The 25,274-nt window shown below is 35.8% G+C and overlaps 1 protein-coding gene across 7 annotated transcripts in view; it reads left to right on the forward strand.

Moving 5' to 3' along the window:
• The window catches only part of KAT6A (lysine acetyltransferase 6A), a 152,175-nt gene that overhangs the window by 43,608 nt on the left and 83,293 nt on the right, over nt 1–25,274 (forward strand). Inside the window, exon 1 of one of the 7 annotated variants that reach the window (XM_072635082.1) lies at nt 21,703–24,966. The exons of the other annotated variants lie outside the window; for them this stretch is intronic. Coding sequence (XP_072491183.1) covers nt 24,913–24,966 — 54 coding nt within the window. The 5' untranslated portion in view covers nt 21,703–24,912. Of the gene's footprint in view, nt 1–21,702; nt 24,967–25,274 lie in introns of those variants that run through there. 7 annotated transcript variants of the gene reach the window in all.

The following is a 25,274-nucleotide window of genomic DNA, read 5'->3' on the forward strand; positions in this document are numbered from 1 at the left end:
TATCAAATGTATACCTTCCTGATTTATGTTTCATTCAGTTTTAATAATCAAAGGATTATCAAACAAAGCTATCTCTGTTACATATTTCAGGAAGTTTCATGTGATTTTGACATATCCATAGGAGGATGCATTGTTGGAGAAGAGCCTTTAAAGCTGTATTTTACTTCACTCAAATGCATTTCCCAAAGTCAACAAACAATAAGCACAGTAGGATCTCATGTTCTTTAGACCTTTCATTCAGTTGTGTGACTATAACGATATGCTTAGTTCTTCAACAGATGTTGGTTCTAAAGCTACAGTTATTTTCATGGTGATTTTTGCAAATGCTTATTATGAACACTGTAATATGAGATGATCAAGTTATCCCATGAAGAGATGTTTCTTGTTGCCTCTGAATGAACAATAAAAATCAACTGCCAGCTCCTTTATGTGCCTCTCCGGGGAAAACCTTTGAGCCATCCTTCTCTTTAACTGCAACTTAATCTTCTAATTTCATTTATATTGAAAATGTCAAGGTTAATATGATGTCAGTTTATTGGTCACTAAATAAGGGTCTCACATTTAGAACATCAATAGCTAAGTCAGTGTTTACAGATGATCTAAAAACTGTGATTCTCAGTAACTATGCTCCTTTTTCCTTTTCTCTTCCACTGTCTTTGGAAAACCAGAAAGGGGGATGAATAGGACTTTTAGTCCTACTTTAGTATTTTAGCATTTTTCCTTTGTTTGCTGATTTTCCATGATTAAAGAATTCATCACCAAATGATTAGCTTATTAATTTATTTAATGAGCCTCTTCGTACTTAGCTAGGTAGATACCAGGAAAATGCAATAGGCTTTGTCAGAATAAAGTCTTTTTGAGAAGCTAGAATTGTTACTTCGATGTCATGGTGAAGGCAGCATGTAGTAAAATTATCATTTTGTCTAACACCCTCATTTTAAAGATAACAAAATGGAGACAAGAAAGGAACAATGACGTCCTGAAGGTCACACAGTTAGCTAGTAATTGAACACAGTCCAGCTCTTTGGTGCCTTCTGCTTCTTTCCATATCTTTCACACCTTATCTAAATTCTTGTAGATAGATAATAGAGGAGTAAGAGCGAGATATTCTAAGCTTAACAGTATAGTACAGTTTGAACTTCAATATTTCTATTAAAGGTAGCACTATTCTTCCAGTTGTCCAGATTTATGCCCAAACTCCCACCCCAACTGTATCTAATTACTTATTAAATCTTATCAATTCTACTTCCTCATCATCTCTCCCATTCCTGCCTTTCCTCATTCAAACATTCACTACCCTGGCTTAGGTTCTTTATCTTGTCTTGACTGAGCTATTGTTGTAATCTCCTATTTTTCCTCTTGCTTTCCTATCTCTCCTTTTGCAAATCCATATAGCTCCCCTGCTCAAGAATTTCAGTTGCTTCCAGCATAGAATACAAAATCATTTGTCAGATGTTTAAAGTCCTCCACAATCTGACTCTCACTTACCTTTCCAGAATTATTTCATATAATTTCCTTTCATATGCTCCTTATTCCAGCCAAAATGAACTATTAGAATTATTCCCTGAAGTAGTCATTCTCTTACCTACTTCTGTGCATTTGCACAGGCTTCTCCCTTAAGATAATAATTCACTTCCTCCTTATCTGTACCTCTCAAATTATCTTATATTCATTTGTATCGTAAATATTGTATCAAGTAACTTGTGAGCAATATAAAGACAATTTTTGTCTTTATATTGTGCGAGTGTCTAGTGCAGTGTAAATAGTATGTGCTTTATATATGTTTCTAGAATTGAAAAAATTGGACAGAGCCTCAGGATTTTTGTATCTCCATTAAAGTGAGGGTAATGAGATGCAAATTTATTTTTGAACTTGAAAGCCTACCTAATCTCCAGTCCCAGCTGAAGTCCATTATTCCACTCCATTCCTCCCTGATTTCCTATAGCTATTAAAACCTAGTGTACCGTATTTCCTAATTTCCAACAGTTATTTCCTGAGTGTCTCATGTCTTCATGGTGTTTCCCCGTCTAGATTGTAAACTTTTTGAAGGCAAAGACCTTGTCCTAGCGCTGAATAGGTAATATCAGTTCATGTTTATATAAATCTTGATATTTGATCTTCACAATAGCCCTTCCAATTAGGTAGTACCAGTATTATTTTACAGATAAAGAATTAAGTTTCAGAAGGGTGAAATGGCTTGCTTAGGGGTACATTGCTAATAAATGGAAAAAATACATTCTACAGCCCAAGTCTAGTGATGCCAAATTCAGTTCTCTTTTCATTGTATCATTCTACCTCATATTAAGTAGGAGATTTTAGAGTTGGAAAGAACTATATACTTCATTTCACCGAAGCATTTCTCTTTATTGATGTGAGAATGGAGTGAAAAGTGACAGGCAGCTAATTAGCAGACCAGGGACTATATATCTCAAGTGGCTTTGCTCTCACTTCCTTCCCTTTTCCTACTGTACTTGATCACATTCTAGATGATTGATTAAAACAAAGCAATATCAAAGCTTTTGTAAGTGCACAAACTCTGGACCAAATCTTTTTTGGTTTTGGAATTCCTTCATATGATATGGGTATTTCTTTTTTTCTTACTCTATTACAAATTCATTTGAAGCAGATTGGATGTCATTTTAAGCAGCACAGTGTGTAGGAGTATGACCTTGAGCAAGACAGGAATAGAAAGACTGGTAGTTTACCTGGTTAATTTAATTTTCAGGGTAGGCTGTGCTTCTTTGAATTCTTTTTAATAATTATGCTAATTATAATATTTGTTACATTAGAGTGACCAAATGGATAGGAATCTACATAGCTAAATAGTTGATAAAAGCTTTGATTTTTATCAGTCTGTTTTTAATTTTGGCTTTGTATTTAGATCATAAAAGATAAGGAAGGAGATTTTTTTTTCCTTTTCTAGTTCATGTGACTGAGATTTATACCTTTTTCTCAAAAGTGGCAGTATACCTTTCACCTCTCCCTCAGCCCCCTAAAAAAAATTGAACACAGCTTTTTTGGGGCCAGGGAGCATATGAATGTTCATTATTCCTAGTGCTTTAATCAGATACATAGTAAGTGCTTAGTGAATTCTGGTTGATGAAATTGATCATTTTCCTTTTTAGAGCATCATTTTGTTTTTTTGTACAGTAGCATCTTCTTGTGGCTAGTCATGGGTCAACAAATTATGACCTCACATTGGCATTTTGCAGGGTAGTTGTTTTTTTCTGCAGGGTAGAGGCAATTTTTTTTCCCTTGCTGAATTCAGAGTTTTCAAAACTGAGTCATTGGCTGTGAATCAAGTCTTTAATTAAAGGCTTTCTTCTTTCCATAGGCTGTTCTCTTCTCTGCAGTTGTCTTTGGGTGGGGTGTGTGCGCAGTCTTTGAATCTGTGTAGCGCGTTGGCTTTCTAGACATCCTTTGTATAGTAACAGCATGTGCTGAGGGACTGGCAGCCTGTAAAACATTTTCTCTCCCCTCCCCTCCAACCCCCCTTTCTATTCCCCCCCCCCCCATTCTTGGATATGGTGACATTACATAGATAAATGTGCTTGCTAGAAAACAGCAGAAGGAGTTGAATGTCTGCCAAAAATTTGCAGCATGAAACTGAGCTGGCTGCTTCCAGCCTCGTTTTCCTGATCTCTCATTGTGTGTATGCAGTCTGCACTTGCCAGGGCTTTCCTTGTTGAGCATTACGTCAGTATATTCTCTACCCTTATTACATTGCTTTCTCTGATATAAAGCTACCTAACCTCTGACTTTAGGTTCATTAAATACTTTTAAGTTGTCCTTATACTGTCATAAAGGTGAAATCGAAACTAAGCATTTTTACTATAAGCCTCAAAAATTTAATATTGTTGAATAAAAATATGTTAATTTAGCTTGATAATTTTAGGATATGTGTATATGAAGTCTTTTTATTTTTATTTTTTTAGTAATGGGAATGGATTAGGGAGTCTGTTGGAATAATCTACATTGGCAAATAGTGGCTATTGATGTGGTGTAAATTACTCCCCCTCCTTTCAAAATCTCCAAAAGCAAAAACAAAACCTTCCTGACTGACTGTCCTTTCAAAAGTCCTCCAAGATAGCTGGGTGGAAAACTTTTTTTTCATTTGTGGATTAGCATTGAAAATTCTTATTCAGGGCTTGTGTATAGAAGAATGATATTATTTATTTATTCCCTTATTCCTTCCTGAGTTGAAGGTCTATTGTTTTGGGATGAATGAAGAGAGAAAAGATGAATACGGAAGCTAAAAAGTCTTATTTCTTATTTTACAGGCTGATGTTAATGAAGTTAAGAGTCCATTAGACAAATATGTGCAATGAATTGATGATTTATGGTTCAAGGAAAAATCATAGTCTTTTCTTTTCAAAAGTTTTATAAGGTTGCTAGACTTGAGTATCTGGAAAGTATTTGACTAAACAGGTGTGCTGGTGAATACCTCTAGTAAGGAGTTACTGAAGAGACAGGCTGGTGGTTCTCTTGAGCTCTAGAGCTCTGAGCTGAAACAGTGTTAAATGGACCACATTGCCGTACTAAGGGGCAGTGGGAGTGATGGTGGGGTCTGTTCAGAAGGAAGGGGAAAGGAAGCAACAGGCTGCCAAAGAAGGGACAGACTGACTACCAAGTTAAATTAACAAATCAAGCATTTATTAATTGATAGGTACTAGGCTGTTCTAAGTTCTAGGGATACAGAAAAAAAGCAAAAAAGAGTCATTGCCCTCAAGGAGCTCGCTAAGTGAAGGAGACAACTTGTAAACCACTATGAAACAAGAAGATATTCATATAGGAGATATAAATTGGAGATAATCTCAGAGGGAATGCATTAACATTCAGGAGGACTTGGGATGGCTTTTTGCTGAAGATGTGATTTTAGCTGAAACTTGAAGGAAGCTAAGGAAGCCAGAGGCATATGTAAAGAGAAGAGGGAATAGCAGGCATGAGAGACAGCCAGTGAAAATGCATGGACTCTGAAGATGGAGTTTTTTATACAGAAATGGCAATGATTCCTCATTGGATCATAGAGTACATGAAAAGAAGTAAGGTATAAGAAGACTGGAAAAGGGTATGAAGGGTCCAGGTTATGAAGGTCTTTTAAAAGCCTAGCAGAAGATTTTATATTTTAGGAGACCACTGGAGTTTATTGAGCAGGGAAGTGACATGGTTATACCTGTACTTTAGGAAGATCATTTTGGCAACTGAATGAAAGATGAACTAGGGTGAGGAGAGCATGAGGAAGGAACACCAAGTTTAAGTATGAAGTGATGAGGACTTAGACCAGAGTTGTGTCAGTCAGAAAAGAGAAGGAAACATGTGAAAGATATTAAGAAAGGAAAAATTTCCAGGCCACAGATTGAGTATGAGGGGATGAGAAAGTGAGGAATCAAGGATAACAGTTTTGAACCTGACTCAACAGAAATAGTGAAGTTAGGAATAGGGGGGAGTTTGGGGGAAAGATAATGAGTTCAGTTTTGAACATGTTGAAACTAAGATGCCCATGGATAATCCATTTCAACATGTCCAAGAAGCAGTTGGAGATATGAGACTGCAGATCAGCAGAGAAAAGTTTGGGCTGTATAAAGTAGATTTGAGAATGAGTTAGAGAGAGATGATAATTGAATCCACAGAAGCAAATGAGATGACCAAGGAAAATAGTATAGAGGGAGAAGAAAAGGCTGCCCAGAAAGAGAGCCCTGTGGACACCAACTTTTAGCAGGAATGATTTGGATGAAGATCCAGCAAAGGAAGCTTAAAAAGGAATTATTACATAGATAGGAGGAGAACCAGGAGAGAGAAGTGTCCTGAAAAATCTCAGGAGAAGATGGTGATTGACAGTGTGAGAGGTTGCAGAGAAGTCAAGAAGGATGAGAACTTAGAAAAGGTCATTAGATTTGGCAGTTAAGAGAGTGTTAGTAACTTTGCAAAGAGGAGTTTCAGTTGAATGATGAGGTCAGAAGGGAGACTGTAGAGAGTTAAGAAAAGAGTGAGAGGAAAGGAATTGGAGGTACATTTTGTAGACAGCCTTCTCATGGAATTTAGATGTGAAGTGGAGGAGAGATGAGATGATAGCTAGCAGGGATGACCAGATTAAGTGAGGATTTTTTGAGGCTGGAAGAGATGGGCATGTTTGTAGGCGGTAGGGAAGATGTCAGTAAATAGGGAGAGATTGAAGAAAAGTAAGCTAGAGATGACAGAATGGAATAAGATCACTTGTAGATGTACATGCCTTGGCAAGTAGAAGGACTTACTCTTCATGTGAAAAACAAGGATTGAAGAAGGAGATAGTGGTAGAACCATTAATGTATGACAGTAGATGAGGAGGAAGGGAAAAGAAGTGTTCAGGAAAGGAGAGAAGAGATATTAACCTCTGTGAGTGGCCTCAGTTTTTTCAGTAAAATATGAGGCAGAATCCTCAACTGAGAGGCAGAGTGGTGGTGGTGAAGCTAAGGGAAGTTTGAGGAGGAATTAAAAGGTTTCGAAAAGCTGCTTTTGTGAAGGGGACAGTGAGTCAGGGAGGTGTAAAATGATTGCCCTGCCACCATGAGGGCCCACTTAAGATCATGTAATATAAATTTGTAGTGGACCCAGTCATTAAAATTTTGTGGTTTTCTCCAGCTCCATCCAGTGGCATGTTAATATAACCTAAGAATGGTGTGAATAATACAAGATTTGGGTTTGCTAGAGTAAGATCTGCGATAATATTAAAGAGGCAAAGGACTCACGATGGTGGTAGCGTGAAACTAATTCATAAGGTGCTCAGGATAAGGATGGAGGGAGAGTATAGCCAGTGTAGGTTAATGGCTTGGGAAAGAACTGAGGGGTGGAGGGACTGGCCTTTGCCTTGAAGATGAAGGGTTTTGGGGTATAAGGCAGAGGGGAATTAGAATGACAAAAGACTGTGATGAAATAAAGGAATTTCTGAGCACTTGTGGCATGATCATGGGTATGACCATCTCTGTGTGTAGCTAAGGTAGGGTAGAGGACTGGGTGATGGGAAATGGCTAAGTTGAGCAATTGGACAATTAGGATATTTGAGAGAGTATCAACATGCATGTTTTAGTCCCTTAGTAGGATGACATTTGGGGAGGTGGGAAAAACTGTGAACCAGGCACTAAACTTGTTGAAGAAATGAGGGAAATGTCCTAGACGTTATAGAGTATCTTGATTGGATGATAAATATTGAATGAATCTCAAAGGAGCACAGGTTACTGATTGATAGATAGTGGTAGGGGGAGATTATGGAAGTAGCTAATGAGGAGTAAGGAATATATATACTTTACTTCCATGACCAGTGAGTGAATATATAGTGGGGAGAGGGTAGGTAATGTGCTACAAAGAGGGTGATCATGGATGGATGCTGTGTTATCAGGAGGGAGCCAGATCTCACTGAGTGTGCAAGACTAGGATTAAGGATTAATATAAAGTTACTGAGGGGCATTTTAGATGAGATGACAAACCTGCTTTTCTGACTCCATTAAGGTGTTATAATTTAATGAAACATGATTTTTAAAAGATGTTTTTACTTTTAAAAAAATTTTTGTAGCACTTATGGTCTGTACCATAAACAACTAAATTATAGTATAAGGTAAGAGCTTTTTTTATGTACATATCTTCTTTGCTTCAGTATATTAGAAGCTAACCATGTCTTAGAAGTTTTTGTATCCCTAACCCCTAACACTACCCTCCTTGTACATGCTTAATGAGTGGTGGCAATGATACTAATGATGTTAATGATGATGTGGAATTTAGGGAAAATGTTCAAGAAAGAGAACCTTATGATGAAGTCTTTCTGAAATTTTAGACTAGTTATGATCATTTTTTAAATTGAATTATTGAGAATATTTTAAAATAAAATTATACCAAAATGATGCTTCATTGACTTAAGGGAAAAATCAGATCTGTGGACTTTGAGTGAAAATACATCCCTGTACTGCTATCAGTTAATACTAGTTGCTGGAAAGGAGATAGATACATATAGCACAAGTGTATACAGTGCCAGACCTGGAGTCAGGAAGACGTGAGTTCAGATTCAGCCTTGGAGACTTAAGTTGTATGACCTGGGCCAGTCACTTTACTGTTTGCCTCAGTTTCCTCATCTGTAAAATGAGCAGACCAAGGAAACAGCATACCGTCTCTGGTCTCCTTGCTAAGAAAACCCCAAATGTGGTCATGAAGAGTTCAATACAACTTGAAACAATTGAACAGCAACATATGTGTGTCTGTATGTGTATATATGTATGTATATTCACATATATATGTATTTTTAAACATGTGATTATAAATATAAAACCTACTGTGCAGAGTTCAAATTCTTTAGTCTGGCATTCAAAGCCCTTTACAATCTAGATTGCCCTTCCTATCTTACTTTATTTTTTGCTGTTCTGTATATTTATGTCTGCCTTTGCTCACATTGTTTTCTGCACCTTGAATGCACCATCTTCCTTCCATCTCTAACCTCTCCCCTCCCCAACCCCACTCCCCAGTTGAAGTTTTACTTATCCTTTAAAACCCAGCTCACTACCTTGTCCTTCATGAAATTTTTCTGTTCTGCCCTTAGGCAGTAATAAACCCATTGACTCTCAAATTGCATTTTGCTTGGACTTCTCTTATACACTTATCACTTTCTTTTATATTATATTTATTTATGCCTGCATCATATCTGTCTACTATACTGGGGGCTCCAAGAAGTCAAGGATTGTGTTATTTTGAAAATTTATATCTCTCTTCAGCTAGTGTTATGAACAAGGTAAGTTACTAATAAATATTAGTTGATTTAAATTGAAATGAAAAGCTTGAAAGTGGAAATATAAACCTGATGTAAGGAAACCAGCCTGACTGGAATGGATAGTCTTTGGAATAGTATGATAGATGGGATAGGAAGGATAGGGCCAAAGTTTGGAAGACTTTGATTGGTAGACTGAGAGCTTTACATTTTTTTCTTGTTGGTACTAGAAAATCTTCTGCAGGTGTTTGAGCATAAGAATAACATCAAGCAAGGACAATGTCTTTGATACCTCTGATGCCCAGTGTTTGCCTACATTTGAATGACTTATGATACCCAATTTAATTTATAAACTTGGTAGTCAGAATCAACATCACTGTAGAAAAACAACTGGAAATGCTTCAAATTAAAAAAAAAAATTGGTATTATATAAATAATAATAGATGGTTTAAAAATGTGTAGATGCTTATATAATAGTACATATTTAAAATTTTATAGGTTTTGTTCTCTTCGAGTCATCACTTGCTTCTGTTGTTTCTTGTAGTGGTTTAGTTTGATTCTATTTTCAAAGATATTTTCCTAGCCAATGCTTGCCTCCAGATTTATCCATGCCTTTAAAAAATACATGACTAACTTTTCCCTATAGAACTTGAGAACTTTTATTTTCATTTATCTCTTTATATTGATCTGTTCAACTCTGCTTTATCGCATAGGATAGAGTTAAAGAAGGAAGATAATGTTTCTATTTAAGTAGGATTTTGGGTAATTTAAATTGTGAAATGTCCTGCAAGGTACCTGTCTTTATGAAGACTTCTAATTCTTATTTCTGTCTGTCTCACAGTCTACCACAGTGTTTTAGAACATGGTAGATACTTGAGTAATGTTTGTTCAGTGAATGAAATAAAGTTGGCAGATAGGTGATTCTCATCTCACTTTCAGCAACAGAACTTAGATACATACTTAGCTCCCTTACTCGTATATTGAATATAATTTAACATTTTCTTATATATAAGGCATAGATTTAGAAACTTGGAGTACTATAAAAGAAGTTAAAAATACTCAGGTCTCTACTTGTAAGGAGTTTACAATCTGTAGACCCTAGTCTAAGTATACATGTTGTATTTTTGTGTACCACTCATGAAATTTTCCCTTTAAACTCCTTGAGGATAGGAACTGTTTCATTTTTGTCTTTAGACATTTAATAAATGCTTATTGGTTGATTGATTGGGACTAGAAATATTACAGTTTTTTCCTTGATACACACAAAGCTTTCTTTCCTTCTGCACACAAAGCAGAATTGAGATCTAACTTCCACGCTATTTAATGATTTTTAAAATTATATATTTCTGAAATAACCTTTTTCTGAGAAAAAAATTATCATTATTGTACTTGTGTTGGGCTCTCCCTGGATGCACTGTGTACTACTACATATTATCAGTTTTATGGCATTTACATTAAACCTGTTTTCTATAACAGAAGTAGAGTCTAGAGGCAAGATGCACAGGATAAAGAACTGTTTAATTGAGGAAGGTTTCCTATAAGAGATGGAAAAAAGAATCTTGAGAGGGATCAAAAAAGACTCAGGGAAATGATTCAGTTGGGAGTAGAGTAGAATGGTCGGGGGGCGGGGGGTGGTGGTTTAGTTTCAGTTAAAGACTCAAGTGGGAGATGGAGAATGAGTCAGAATTTGCCAACTGGAAGAAGGTATATCAGTGTATGGTTTGCCATACAAAGCATGAGTATACTAGACCATTGTGAATTCTTTTCCAGAAAACACAAAGTTAAGAGAAATTATGTTATATAGGGGGCAACCAGTTCCACAAAAACTATAGATGTCATATGAATTATTGGAATGACACTTTCAGCAAGGGTTTTGAGATTTATGGTTTTAGTGCAGTAGTGTTATTGTTGAGAAGCAATATTGATAAGGTCAGTTTTAGGTGGGACTATACCTATAGTATATTCCGGTTAAGTTTTACAAATTGTAAGCTCTATTTCTGTATTGACTTCCATTTTTCTGATGGGAAAAATGTCTTCCAATACAGATAAAATCCATCTAAAGTCTTAATTGGTTCCAGCAAAAAGCATAGTGTTATCTTTAACAATGTTACATGGAACAGTTAGTTCCATAGGAGCAAAGTTATAAATGGACATTGAATTCTCTGAATGACATTACAGTTAGAGTTCATGACTTTATGGTATGATTTAATTATGGATGACTATGCAAGGTTTGCCCATGATTTGGAAGTTTTTGGTGAGAAAGAAGTTATGATTATGAGTTTATAATCATTGTTCTCTGGTTATTTCATGTGCATTTTGTGGTTAGGTTCATAAGAACATACATAAGGAAGGGACTTCTAAGGTAAAAGAAACAAATAGACAAACAAACATTTATTAAGTCCTCGTTTTGTGCCAGTCACTATCCTTGGTGAAGGGGATACAAAGACAAAAAATAAAGAATTCTTGCCACCTAGGAGCTTATAAACTAATGTTGGGAGAGCAACATGTATCCATATAAGGAGATAAAAAATAATTACGAAGTAATAGGAGGATGTCCCAAAAGGCTAAATGTAGCTTTAAAGTTTTAATAGCTTAAAACTTGCACTAAAACTTTTGGGACGACCTGTGTAAAATAATTGCAGAGGTGTTGGGGAAGGCACTGGCGAAAGGAAGGAACAATAAAGACTTTTTGTAGGAGGTGGCATTTGAGTTAGGCTTTTGAAGAACCTAGTGGTTTGAAGAGGCAGAGGTGAGATGGGAATTGTTCTGGTAATGGGGGGATGGTATATACAAAGGCAGAGGTGGAATGTTGTGTGTGAGGGATTGATTGCAAGCAGGACAGTTTGGCTTGAATGTAGAGTACATGAAGAGGAATGATGTATAATTAGTCTGTAAAGGTAGATTTGGAATTAGGTTGTAAAGACTTTTAATACCAAACATGAATTTGCATTGGATCATAAAGGCAAAAGGGAGCCACTGCAGTTTATTGAATAGGGAAGTGACATGGTCAAACCTATTCTTTGGAATATCACTTTGGCAGTTATTTGGAGGAAGAATTGGAAAGATTAGACACTTGAAAACTTGAGAAACAGAGATATCAATTAGGAGGCTCTTGTTGTTATGGTCCAGGCAAGAGGTGATAAGGTCTTGAACTAAGAATATCCTAGAAAACAACAGCAACACAAAAAAACAGTAAGCATCTATTATTATGTGCCAAACACTAGGAATATAAAGAAAGGCAAAAGATAAGTCCTTCGCCGCAAGGAGTTCACACTCTAATGGGTGAGACAACATGAAAATAGCTATGTATATACAAGCTGTAAATAGGAAATAATTAACAGAGGGAAGGCGCTAATCGAAGGGGATCAGGAAAGGCTTCTTATAAAATGTGGGATTTTAACTGGGGCTTGAAGGAAGTCTGGAAAGTCAGAAGGTGGAGATGAGGAGGTATTCCTCATATGTTATGGAGAACATTGTAGGCAAGGGGGACAGCCAGTGAGAGTTGTCAGTCAGGAGTGTCAGGAACAGTAAAGAGGCTTAAATCATATTATAAAAAAGTATGTGAGAAGGTATAAAGTCTAAGAGGAGCAGAAAGGTATGGGGGATGTTAAATTATAAAGGGCTTTGAACACTGAACAGGATTTTGTATTTGATCCTGGAGGTAATAGAGAGCCACTAGAGTTTTTTGAGGAGTGGAGGAGAGTGCAGCCTGGTTGAACCTGCCCTTTAGAAAAATTACTTAGCTTAGGAGGATGGATTGTAGTGAGGAAAGACTTGAGGCAGTCAGACTCAACTGCCGGGCTTTTGCCGTAGTCCAGGCATGAGGAGATAAGACCGTGTACCAAGGTGGGGCCAGTTATCAGAGAAGGAGATATATTTGAGAAGATTAATGAAAGTAAAATCAACCTTAGCAACAGACTGGATTTAAGGAATGAGAGATAAAGAGAAGTTGAATCAAAGGACTTATCAACTGATTTTGAATGTGGCTTATTTTACTGATAAGGAAACTTGAGATCCAGAGAGGTGTCTTACTCAAGGTCACACAGGTATCCAGCAGCAGACCTGAGATTTGAGTCATGATCTCTGCCTACAGATCCAGTACTCACTCTTTCCACTACATGTTCTTCTGTTTGTAAGATCAAAAGATAAGGAAGACATTTTTAACTAATTTGTATATCCTGCAATCCTTAGAATGGTACTGGCACATGAAATCATAAATTTAAGCATATCTCAGAATAGAATTTAGAACTTTCTTAAGAAAGGGAGACAGGAGAGATCTGAACTTGAATCTTAGTCTTGTCATTTACCAGCAACTTGCCATTAGGAAAGTCCCAACCTTCCTGGGCAAAGCCCTAGTGGTAATATAGTCCAACTCCTTCATGTTACAAGATAAGGAAAATAAGGCACAGATTGTTGTACTTGCCTTGGATCAGATAGGTAGGATTGCCTGCAGCATGGCAAGAGCTTAAATGTTTCTTGACTTGTAAGTGGCAAAACTATGATTCAAATTCAAGTCTTTTGGATTCTCTAAATATAGCACCCATTCCAAGGTACCCTTCTGTCTGTCTTTAGTAGATGCTCAGTAGAAGCATGATTCGTTGACTCTGGTTGGTAGATAATTGCAAGATAGATGTTGTAGTACTTTGAGTCCTGTAACATTTTGAGAACTTCACAATATTTTCATGACTCAAGGGTTTTTCCTTTGCTGTTGAACATCCTTCTGGACCCCCTTCCTTATTAATACATTTTGTATTTCTTAGGTGTCTAAGAATCTCTCAGGTTTATACTTGAAGTTCTTGAATTTAGTACACATTCTCTTTGTCTAAGAATTTATGCCTCTGACCTACTTCATTAGAAGCATTTTTTATATTATATCATTCCTAAAAATTCCTTAAGTTTGAAGTTCTGGAAAAGGAATTGTCCCCCACCCCCTTTTTTGACCAGTTTTATAAGTTTGAAATTCTGTGGCGTAGTGAAGGATTCTTTAAATAGGCAGGTAGGATGAGACCATATGTTAGGGTAACTTGAAGTTTAGTAAATTTATTTTTAATCTTGAGAGCTTCTTGGTGTCACTTAGCAACATGGTAGATTATTTAATTTATAACCTTTGGGGGAAATTTTAAAGTAGAGGAGAGGCACTAGGTGTGAGTTTGAAAAGTAGATTGTAATTAATTATGCACAAAGTATGGACTATTAAGGTAGTTGGGGAACATTTCATCATGCTTTGTATAAAATTCTAAAAAGATGGTGTTTAATGGGATTTATTATTGCTAACAATAATAATAGCAATTATTATTACTGTTGGCCATACAGGGCAAAATTAGGAGAAATTTGTAGACATTGTGAAGAGGGAAATTTAAGTTAGATTAAAGGAAGAATTCATAACAGTTTGATTCATACAAAAGTGAAGTGGGTTATGGGTGGGAAGTTGTGCTTTCCAGCTTATCCTGGAGGTCTTAAGACAAGACATTAGTCCTTATGGCCACTTGTTTAATATATTATAGGAAGTGATTTCTTTTAGGTGTGGTTTGCATTAGATGGCTTCTCAGGTTCTTTACCACTCTAATTCTTTGATAATGACATAATAATAGTAATAATAACAGTTGACTTTTATATAACACTTGGAGATTTGCAAAGTATTTTATACATATGATCTCATTTCTGTCCCCAGAACAGTCTTGCGAAATGAACATTATAGGACATTACAACATCTTTATTGCAGATCATGGTCATGAATTTAGAGCTAGATTTAGACTGGCACCTTTGTTTTACTGGAGAGAACTGTATGCCAGGGATATTATGATTCTCCAAAGGGCAAGTTGCTGGTAAATGACAGAACTGAGATGCAAACTCAGGTCTCAGCTGACTTCTTCACTCTCTATTTCTTAAGGAAGTTCTAGATTCGGTTCTGAGATTTGTCCTGACTTACTTTAAAATGATAACTGAGACATATATAAATAAGTTACTCTCTTTCTATGATGGGTTAGAGGATTTAATTTAATTTAACTTTAATGTTGGTATTATGTAAGCCCATTGCCAGAATTAAATTGTTGTGGGTGGTTTTTGTATTGTTCAAGTACTATTTAGAATCACAGCTATGTTTACAAGTCAGATGTCCAAGGATGTCCCACAGAAAATCTTTAGGTTTTAGAGGATGAAAGAGTAGCAGATTTTATCCTGGCTATTAGTTTACCTGTCTGACATTCTGACATATCATAAACATATTTTAGAAATAAATTCTTTGATAAGAATGAATCAAGAGAAAACTATTATAGTTGAACAAAATGTTTTGTATACCTTTTATGTATTTATTTTGTACCTATAGAATGTGAACTTTTTGAGGATGGGAATAGTTTTATTTTGTCTTTGTGTCCCTAGTGCCTAGCATAGTACCTGGAAGATAATAGATGCTTAATTTAGTAGTATTGTTTTCTTATGTCTAAAAGAAAAAATTTTTTCTAATGTAACTTAATTTCTTGTATTTCTTTGATGAATTTTTTATTTCAGTTATATGTATCATCAAAGGAGATGATAATTTATTTATGGTATATGATTTTTGTCCATATTTCCCTATAATTCTACCTTGCAGAATCTGCTCTACAAATTGAAGATCTTCCTTTAGGTCTTTTATAACATTTCAGGATAATCAATTGAACATTCAGGACTCTGTTTTTTAAAAAATGCATGTGTCACACATATTTAATTACTCATTTGTATTTACGTCACTCTACTTTCACGTCCCTCTACCCCCCACCCACCACTGAACCATCTATTGTTATCAAAAAAAAAAAAAAATTAGGTAAAACCATCCAATCTAGTGACTGTATCAAACAAAACATATATTGCTTTGCCGTTGGGAAAGAGGTAGGTTTCTTCTGTTCTCTAGTACTTTTCGCTTTTTCCATTACTTGTTTCATTGCTCAGAATTATTTTTGGTTTGTGACTAACCCACTCCCTTTTCTAATCATGTGTTTTCTTTTTGCTGCTACTTGCATTCAAATCATCTTTGACAACCTTCTGCAGCCTATTTACACTATCCCATTTTTGCATCATTCTTAGTCCAGAATTCTGTTTCTTTAGATTATGATATCACTACATGTATATTGTATTAAGGAGGTAGGTTTTGTCTCATGGAGCACTAGGGATAATTGAAAGTGCTATAGAATTTTTCAAGTACAATTCAACTTATTCTCTTCTTTCTGTTTAATTCTGGAATCAGTTCATTGTCCATCTAGAGTATATATCCAAGACATATTTAATGGTAGAGTTGTACAGCAGGTTGACCATATAATTGTATTTTTATAATGTGGAATATATGCATTCTTTATAAGTTTGATTTCTTTTCTATCAATTTTTAGCCCCAGTGTATATCTCAGTTAGGAGGCTTGCAGTATTTGGGAATTTGATGTAGTCAGTACCAGAACAGTGTCATGCTCAACAGGAACATTCAGAAACAGGAAAATTTAGCATTAGAATTAACTTTCTCTTGGGAATTCCTCTTCCATGTGGGCTCTGTACAAGACATCATAACAGTAGCAGACACCCTTTGAGCATATGTACATTTTTGTTTTATGTCTCATATAGATACAGGTAATTAAAAGATTATTTAAAAATTTTCCATTTACATACACACGCACACACGTAGTTATTTAAGCTTTGCTAAGTGTTTTGTAAATATCTCATTTGAAGCTCACAAGAACCTTGGGAGGTAAATGTTATTATTATCTATTTTACAGATGAGGAAACTGAGGCAAATAGACATCAATCAATCAATTAATTAATGGCTTGTCTAAGTTCATATAGCTAGTAAGCCAACACAAGATTTGAATTTAGGTCTTCCTTGACTCTAAATCCACCGTGTCATCTAACTGCCTAGAGTAGAAAAAGAGCACTGTGTACCAGATTGTTCTGATTATTACCACTTTAATAGTATAGTTTGAAATCGACTACTACTGGGCTTCCTTCTTTCACTTTTTTAAAATTGATTTCCTTAAAATTCTTTAAATTTAAAACTCTTAAAATTCTTTTATTTATCCAGGTAAATGTTATTATTTTTCTAGTTACATAAAATAACCCATTGGTAGTTTTACTGTCATAACACTAAATCTTTAAATTAATTTAAGAAGCATTGTTATTATTCTCTTCTTGTTCTGTACTAATTCACTTATTCATACTAATACTGATGATCTCATCAACTTCCATGGATTTAATTACCATCTCTATGCTGATTACTGTATGCTACCCTAACCTTTTCTGACCTACAATTTCACACCTCCAGAAGTCCAGTAAGCATTTTAAACTCAACATGTCCAAGGCTGAACTTAATATCTTTTCTCCTTAAACTCTTCCCCTTCTTTTCTCTATTACTGTTGAGGACATTACCATTCTTTCAGTCCCTCAAGCTCACAGTCATAGGTGTCATCCTCAAGCTCCTCATTATCTCTCACTTTCTGTATCCAATCTGTTACCAAGGTCTGCTGATTCACTTTTGTGTCATCTTTGGAATATATCCCTTTTTCTTCTGACACTGTCACCACTCTGGTGCAGGCCCTTATTACCTCATGTTTGTATTGTTACAATAACCTGCTTACTGGTCTGCCTGCTACAAGTTTTTCCCCACTCTAATCTGTCCTCTATTCAGCCCCCAAAGTGATTCTTCTAAATCGTAGGTCTGACCATGTAACCTACTCAATAAATTCCATGCCTCCTTCTTGACTCTTGATCCTAGAAAATTCTCTGTTTTGCATTCCAAACTCCTTCATAACATAGCCTCCCTATACCCTTCAAGGCTTCTTACATATTACCACCCACTATGTACTCTTTGACTCAGTGACAGTGGCCTCTTTGCTGTTCCATAAATGTAATATTTCATCTTTTGGCTTTGGACATTTTCTCTGGCTCTTTCTCATGCCTGGAATGCTCTCCCTCCTTATCTATCTCTGTCTATTGGCTTTCCTGGCTCCCTTTGTCTCAGTTAAAATTTTAATCTACAGGATGCCTTTCTCAACCCCTCTTAATTCTAGTGGCTTCCCATTCTTATTTACTTTTTATATATCGTGTATATATGTATGCACATGCACATATATATTTGCACATATTTATTAGGTTGTTGTCTTCTCTTCTAGATGGTAAGTTCCTTGAGAGGAGGAACTATCTTTCCTTTGTATTTTGCCTTGTTTTGTATCCCCATTGACACTTAGTATAGTGCCTAGTAAATAGTAGGTGCTCAATAAATGTTTATTCATTGCCTGACTGATTGAATGATCATATTGGTATGACAGAGTTATGAGCAACTAATTTCTTTTCTACTATTTTCTGTAATGTAATAACTGCCAAATTTATGTTATCATAGAAGTAATTGTTCTTTGCATATTTGATAAAGTTCACCTATGAATCTGTCTGTGAGTCAAAGCTCATTTACTTCTATTATTGTGATTATTAATTTTGTGTTTCCTTCCATCATAACCTCTTATACTTTTCTCCTTTTTCTGTCGCCATCTTCTTTCTGTACAAGAAGATGAGTGGAGTTGAGGGGATTGAGGAAGAGAAGAAATCAATGAACAACACTGGTAATTTGTGATTGAAGTAGTCTGTTTCCACTTCTATGTTCTTGTTTTTACTAAATCTAGACGCTAATATCTTTTTCTTATACTTTGTTTACCTTTTCAATCTGACCTACCCTCCAAAGACTTTTTTCCTTTATAGTTATTGAAGTGTAGTCTTTTGTAATCTTTACAGTGATTCTCCAATTCACGCTTTCTTTCTGACTGTTTAAAGTATTATTATTATTGTTATTATTATATTTACTAGGAAGCTCTAGATATTGGCTATATCATACTTAAGGAGTATAGGAGATGATTAATAGATTTTCTTTTAGGAGATGACTAGTAGATACTTTATATTACCATTTAGCTTTCTCATTCTGACTGATAAAGGCAGTTTTCCTTTTCTTTTTGGTAATATGGTGTCTACCTTTTTGTTTGGTCATGCTTTTCAAGAAATCCAGTGTCCTTAGATTTTTTTCTCAACCTCCTTTTCAGGTCTCTTGTTTATTGATAGTTAATACCTTACATTTTCTTCTATTTTTGCCATCATTTGACTTTGTTCTAATCCTTGTTGTCTTAGGGAGTCACTGAATTCCATTTGGTTCATCCTTGTATATTCTACTTTCACTTTTTTCCCTCGAAAATGCTAATTCAATTTTTTAATTTCTTAGTTGATTTCTTCTTGCTCAACTTATATGGACCTTGTGGCCAGGCCGTTTTTCTTCTGTGTTTACCTCTTAAGCTTCTCTTAACCTCTAGTATTTGTTGTATTTAGTGTTTTCTTCTCTCTTTTTAAAAAGTTTTATTAATTTTATTTATTTTCAGTATTCTACAATCATTACCATATAACTTAGATTTTTTTTTCTCCTACCCCTCCCCTACCTCCCCCCTTCCTCCCCAAGACAGAGTACAATTTTATATATTCCTGTTAAATACATTTTCACTATAGTCATGCTGTGTAGAAGAATTAAAATGAATGGGAGAAATCATATAACAAACCAAAACATAATACAAAAGAAAGTGATCTGCTTCATTCTGCAGTTGAATTCCATAGTTCTTTCTCTGGATGTGGAAGGCATTTTATCTTAAAAAATCATTGGGAACTTTTTTAAGTCCTTGCATTGCAATGAAGTTCCAAGTCTTACCAGAAAAAAACTCTTGCACACTGTGGTTGTTGCTGTGCACAAAGTTCTCCTGGTTTTGCTCCTTTCACTTAGCATCAGATCATCAGATCATATAAGTCTTTCCAGGCCTCTCTGAAGTCTTCCTGTTTATCATTTCTTATAACGCAATAGTATTCCATTACATTCATATACCATAATTTATTCAGCCATTCCCCAATTGATGGGCATCCCCTTGATTTCCAGTTTTTGGTCATGACATAGAGTGCTGCTATAAATATTTTCTACATGTGGGACCCTTTCCCATTTTTATGATCTCTTGGGGATATAGTCCTAGAAGCCATATTTCTGGGTCAAAGGGTATGCACATTTTTGTAGCCCTTTGGGCATAGTTCCAAATTGCTCTCCAGAATGGTTGGATCAGCTCACAGCTCCACCAACAGTGAATCAATGTTCCAACTCTCTCACATCCTCTCCAACATTTATCATCTTCCTGTTCTGTCATGTTTGCCAATCTGATAGGTGTGATATGGTACCTCAGTTGTTTTGATTTGCGTCTCTCGAATCAATAGTGATTTAGGGCATTTTTTCATATGACTATAGATATCTTTAATTTCTTCCTCTGAAAACTGCCTGTTCATATCCTTTGACCATTTATCAATTGGGGAATGACTTGGATTTTTATACATTTGACTCAGTTCTCTGTATATTTTAGAAATGAGGCCTTTATCACAGACACTAGTTGCAAAAATTCTTTCCCAGTTTTCTGCATTCCTCTTGGTTGCATTGAGTTTGGTTCTGCAAAAACTTTTCAGTTTAATGTAATCAGAATTATCCATCATGCACTTCATAATGCTTTCTTATCTCTTCTTTAGTCAAAAATTCTTCCCTTCTCCATAAATCTGATAAATACACTATTCCTTACTCCACCAATTTGTCCATGGTATCAATCTTTATGCCTAGGTCGTGTACCCATTTGGACTTTATTCTTGTGTACGGTGTCAGGCATTGGTCTATGCCTAGTTTCTGCCACAGTTATTCAGTTTTCTCAGCAATTTTTGTTGAACAATGAATTCTTTTCTCAGAAGCTGGGGTCCTTGGGTTTATCAAACAGTAGATTGCTGTATTCATTGCCAATTGTGTCTTGAGTACCTGGCCTATTCCACTTATGTACCCTTTTGTTTTTTAGCCAGTGCCAAGTGGTTTTGATAATTGCTGCTTTATAATACAATTTGAGATCTGGTAGTGTTAGGCTACCTTCCCTAGCATTTCTTTTCATCAGACCCCTTGATATTCTGGATCTTTTGTTCTTCCAGATGAATTTTGATTACTTTTTCCAGCTCTAGAAAATAATTATCTGATAGTTTGATTGGTATGACACTAGATAAGTAAATTAATTTAGGTAGAATTGTCATTTTTATTATATTGACTCGACCTACCCACGAGCAACTGATGTTTTTTCACTTACTTAGATCTGACTTTTTTGTGTGAAAAGTATCTTGTAATTGTGTTCATATAGTCCCTGGGTTTGTTTTGGCAGGTAAACTCCCAAATATTTTATAGTGTCTACCCTAGTTTTAAATGGGATTTCTCTTTCTATCTCTTGTTGTTGGGCTTTGTTACTAATATATAGAAATGCACAAGGTTTGTGCGGGTTTATTTTGTAAGCTGCAACTTTGCCAAAGTTGTTTATTATTTCAAGTAGTTTTTTTACTTGAATCTCTGAGATTCTCTAAGTATATCATCATATCATCTGCAGAGAGTGATAACTTAGTTTCTTCTTTGCCTATTCTAATTCCTTCAATGTCTTTATCTTCTCTAATTGCTATAGCTACCAGTACCATATTGAATAACAGTGGTGATAATGGACATCCTTGTTTCATCCCTGATCTTATTGGAAATACGTCTAGCTTATCTCCATTGCATATAATAGGACTCCTTCTTCCCCAATTTTCCCAAATAGTCTGTATAATATTGGAATTAACTATTCTTTAAATTTTTGATAGAATTCACTTGTAAATCCATCTGGCCCTGGAGAGTTTTTCCTAGGGAGTTCATTGATGACTTGTTCAATTTCTTTTTCTGAGATGGAGTTGTTTATTCAGCGCCCTCTTCTGTTAATCTGGGCAATTTACATTTTTTAGAATACTCATCCATCAAATTTAGGTTGTCGAATTTATGGGCATAAAGTTGGACAAAGTAATTTCTAATTATTGTTTTAATTTCCTCCTCATTGGAGGTGACTTTACCCCTTTCATTTTTGATATTGGTAATTTGGTTTTCTTCTTTCTTTTTTTAAATCAAATTGACCAAAGGTTTATCAATTTTATTAGTTTTTTACCCCTGCTTTTCTTACATCAGCTGAAGTACAATATATTCTGCACCAACTTTTTACCTTTACCCTATGTGTTCCCCCCCCAACCCCCCGTTTCAAATGTGTTTCTTGTAAACAACATATTGTTATCCATCTCCGTTTTATGGGAGAATTCATCCCATTCACATTCACAGTTATGATTACTATCTGTGTCTTTCCCTCCATCCTCTTTCCCACCATTTGTGCTTTTAGTTCTCCCTTCTCCCTTCCCCTCCACAGCAGAGTTTTAATTTTTTACCACCACCTCCCGCAGTCTTACCTTCCTTCTTTCAGCTCCCCTCCCTTTCACTGCCCTTTACCCTTACTACTTCCCTTCCTTTTAGCCTCCCCTCACCTTTCTTTCCCCCTTCCCCTCCTACTGCATATAGAACTAATTAGATTTATATACTTAATTAAGTTTGTTGTTCCCTCCTTGAACCAAATCAGATGAGAGTACCTCTCAAGCAATGCTCCCCTTTCCCTCTACTGTAATATAATTTTGTACTTCTTCCTGTGATGTAATTTACCATTTTCTACTTCCTCCTTTTCATATCTCCTGTTACAATCCCTTCACATGCTTAAATCACATTTTTATCATCACATAATTTACTTTATACTGGTTTCCTCTATCTCTGTATATCCCTTTTATATTTCATAATAGATAATACAATTCTCAAGATTAATGAGTATCATCTTCCCTTATATGGAGGTAAACAGTTTGCCCAAATTGAGTAACAAATTTTCTTTTCCCCTGTTTATCTTTTTATACCTCTCTTGAGACCTGCATTTGAAGATCCAATTTTTCTATTGAGTTCTGGCCTTTTTATCAGGAAGATCTGGAAATCCCTTATTTCATTGAATGTTCATCTCCTTCCCAGAAATGTTATGCTGAACTTTTCTGGGCAATGTTTTCTTCTCTTTACTCTTATTTGTAACTTCTCTTCTTTGACTGGGACTTTGTCTCCTGTGTATTCTGGATGTCTTTGATACCACCAGTTTTGATGGCATAGTTAGTGCTAAGCCCCTTCTTCTGCCTCAGTCTCTTGGTAGTTCATTTTGATTTCTGAGGTTCACTTCTTTTCTATGCATAATTTCTTAATTTGGGTTGGTGCTGCCCTAAATGCACCAAGTTAGTATTCTTTCTTGCTGTGGCTCTCAGAGCTCTATGGCTGGGCCCATTCTCCTCTCAGAGTGACATGTAAGTGAGTCCTTTCATTCCATTGTCAGCAGTCCAGGCCTGAGATCTGGCTTCAGGCCCTCAATTGTAGCTTGGCCTAGTTTGCAACTTTTTAGTTTGGAGTACCAACTGACTTCAGGATTGTTTGATGGTAATTGGGCAGTATTTCATGGTATGACCCTCTCCTAACCAAAGTTTACACTGGCTTGCCTGGTGTGACCCCTTTGCTATGGCCTTGTTATCATCCTTTTATGCAGTTTTGCCCTGAATGGAACAAGTTGTTTCTGTTTCTCTTTGCTTATCTTAGTCATTAGTCTATGTAAGATTCTTTCCAAGTATTAGCTGAAGCTTATGTAGGAGAGCTGTGCTCTTCTATGATCTTAACAGAAAGTGAAAAGGTTGATCAGTGTTAAACAGAGTTGTTTAAACAGGTCATATTGGAGCTATTGTAACTAACTTTACGTGTTGTTTTTTCCCTGTGGGTGAGTCAAACAACTCTTAGCAGTTACTCTAAAAGAACATTTATTAAGTGCTTACTATATGCCAGACACTGGGATAAGTGCTGAAAATACAAATAAGGATACAAATAGAAGAAAAACCAGATATAGTCCCTACCCTTAAGAAGCATAAATTCTAATAGAGATGCTAGCATATAAAAAGGAAGCTGAAAGTGGGAGGGAGGGAGCAGGTACTTGTTGTGCTGGAGGATCACAGCCTAATGAGAAATGAAGAGATGGCTGGCCTGAGTGTCCATCCAGTTAGAAGGAAGGGTCTCCAGGGTCAGAGGCTACTTCTCAAGTTTGAGTTAGTGAATTCCAGAGCTGAAGTGATCACCCAGGGTATAGAGCTTGTCACAGGCATGAAGGAACTGACTAATAAGTTGCAAACTAGTTGTTGATCTACATGGGTAGGGGCAGTTTGTTAGCTGAGCTTGCCCCTATATCAGTGAAATCACTGATCTGTTTAGTGACAATGATGTCACTAATTTCAGGGTTTTTTTGTGTGTGATTTTCAGTGCTTTACTATGCCCTACAGCTTTTGATTCTCTTTTTGAAGAAAATATTTACGACATTGATTTGAGGCTTTTGAATATCCTTCAAGCATTTGGTCATTTTCATTTCTTTCTCATTCATTCAGCAAGCCTTTCTTAACCTCTCTATCTTTCCCCCTTCCCCCTTTTCTATCCTATACTCACGTTAGGGTTAAAGTCACCAAAAAGTGCTTATTTTGACTTGGTTTGGAGAATCTTGTTTAATTTTTCATAGAATTTTTTCCACTTCATCCTCTGCACCAGATGTGTGTACATAAATTGCAGCTATCTTTGTGGTGATCTTATTCTCATCATGATCACTGCAAGATTGGATGACCAAGTGTTTCATTAAATGATTTTTCTTTCTTTCCTTTGGATACATAGCAAAACCAACTCTGTCAATTTCTTTATTTGCTTCTTTGTTTATCTTTTAGCTGCAACTTTTTTGTTTTGTTGGTTTTATTTATAGTGAGAATGTCAGTATTGATGTGTCCAATTCATTCAGTAGTATTAATTTATTGGTCATTAGGCAGCCCTCACATTTAATATACCAAGAGATAAATTAATGTTTGTAGTTGAAATAGCATGTGATTTGTAGCACTGTAGGACTCTTAGCACCCTAGGACTTCTCTTCCCCTTTTGCCTACTCGATCACTGCAGAAGAACTAGATTACATAGGATTGAATACTTTTGTATTTTCATTGTTTTCATCACCATAGATCAGAACATTTTATCACTTAACTGTCAACTTGCTGGTAATGAGCTCTCCATGGTCCTTGGAGAGCTGTCACAGTCTGGCTTTATTAGGTAGAAACCTTGGTAGAACTTGCCAAAACTTGTGCCTTGCAGGTGTTGGATTTGTTCCTTCAGTGCCAAAATGGAATTGGAAAAGAAGGCGAGAGACATATTTAGACTGGTTGTAAGCAAAAACTTCTAATAATTAGAGCTGTCCAAAAGTGGAATGACCTGCCTTGGAGGTAGTAGATCCACCCTCCCTGGAAGTCTTCAAGCAAAGGTTAGTTCCCCACTTGTTCAGTATTTGGTAGAAGGGTCCTCTGTTCAGGTATAGGTTGGTCTTTGAGTTCTTTTCCAACTCTGAAATATTTTATTAAATTAATATCATTTTAGTATTGTAAAAATTAGAGATAAAAATTCTTTTGAAAGAAAGAATATGTCCTCACCATACCAATCTGAAAAGTAGTTTATGTGGAAACAAGTATGCCAGCTTCAGGTAATAACAGTTGAAGAGAATAAATGTTCTTACCAGTTTTTATTTCTTTTAAAAATCTTCCCTAATGCATCAAATGAGAATGAAACTCAGTT

The sequence above is a fragment of the Notamacropus eugenii genome, chromosome 1 (genome assembly GCF_028372415.1).
Source record: "Notamacropus eugenii isolate mMacEug1 chromosome 1, mMacEug1.pri_v2, whole genome shotgun sequence".
NCBI classification, from domain to species: domain Eukaryota; kingdom Metazoa; phylum Chordata; class Mammalia; order Diprotodontia; family Macropodidae; genus Notamacropus; species Notamacropus eugenii.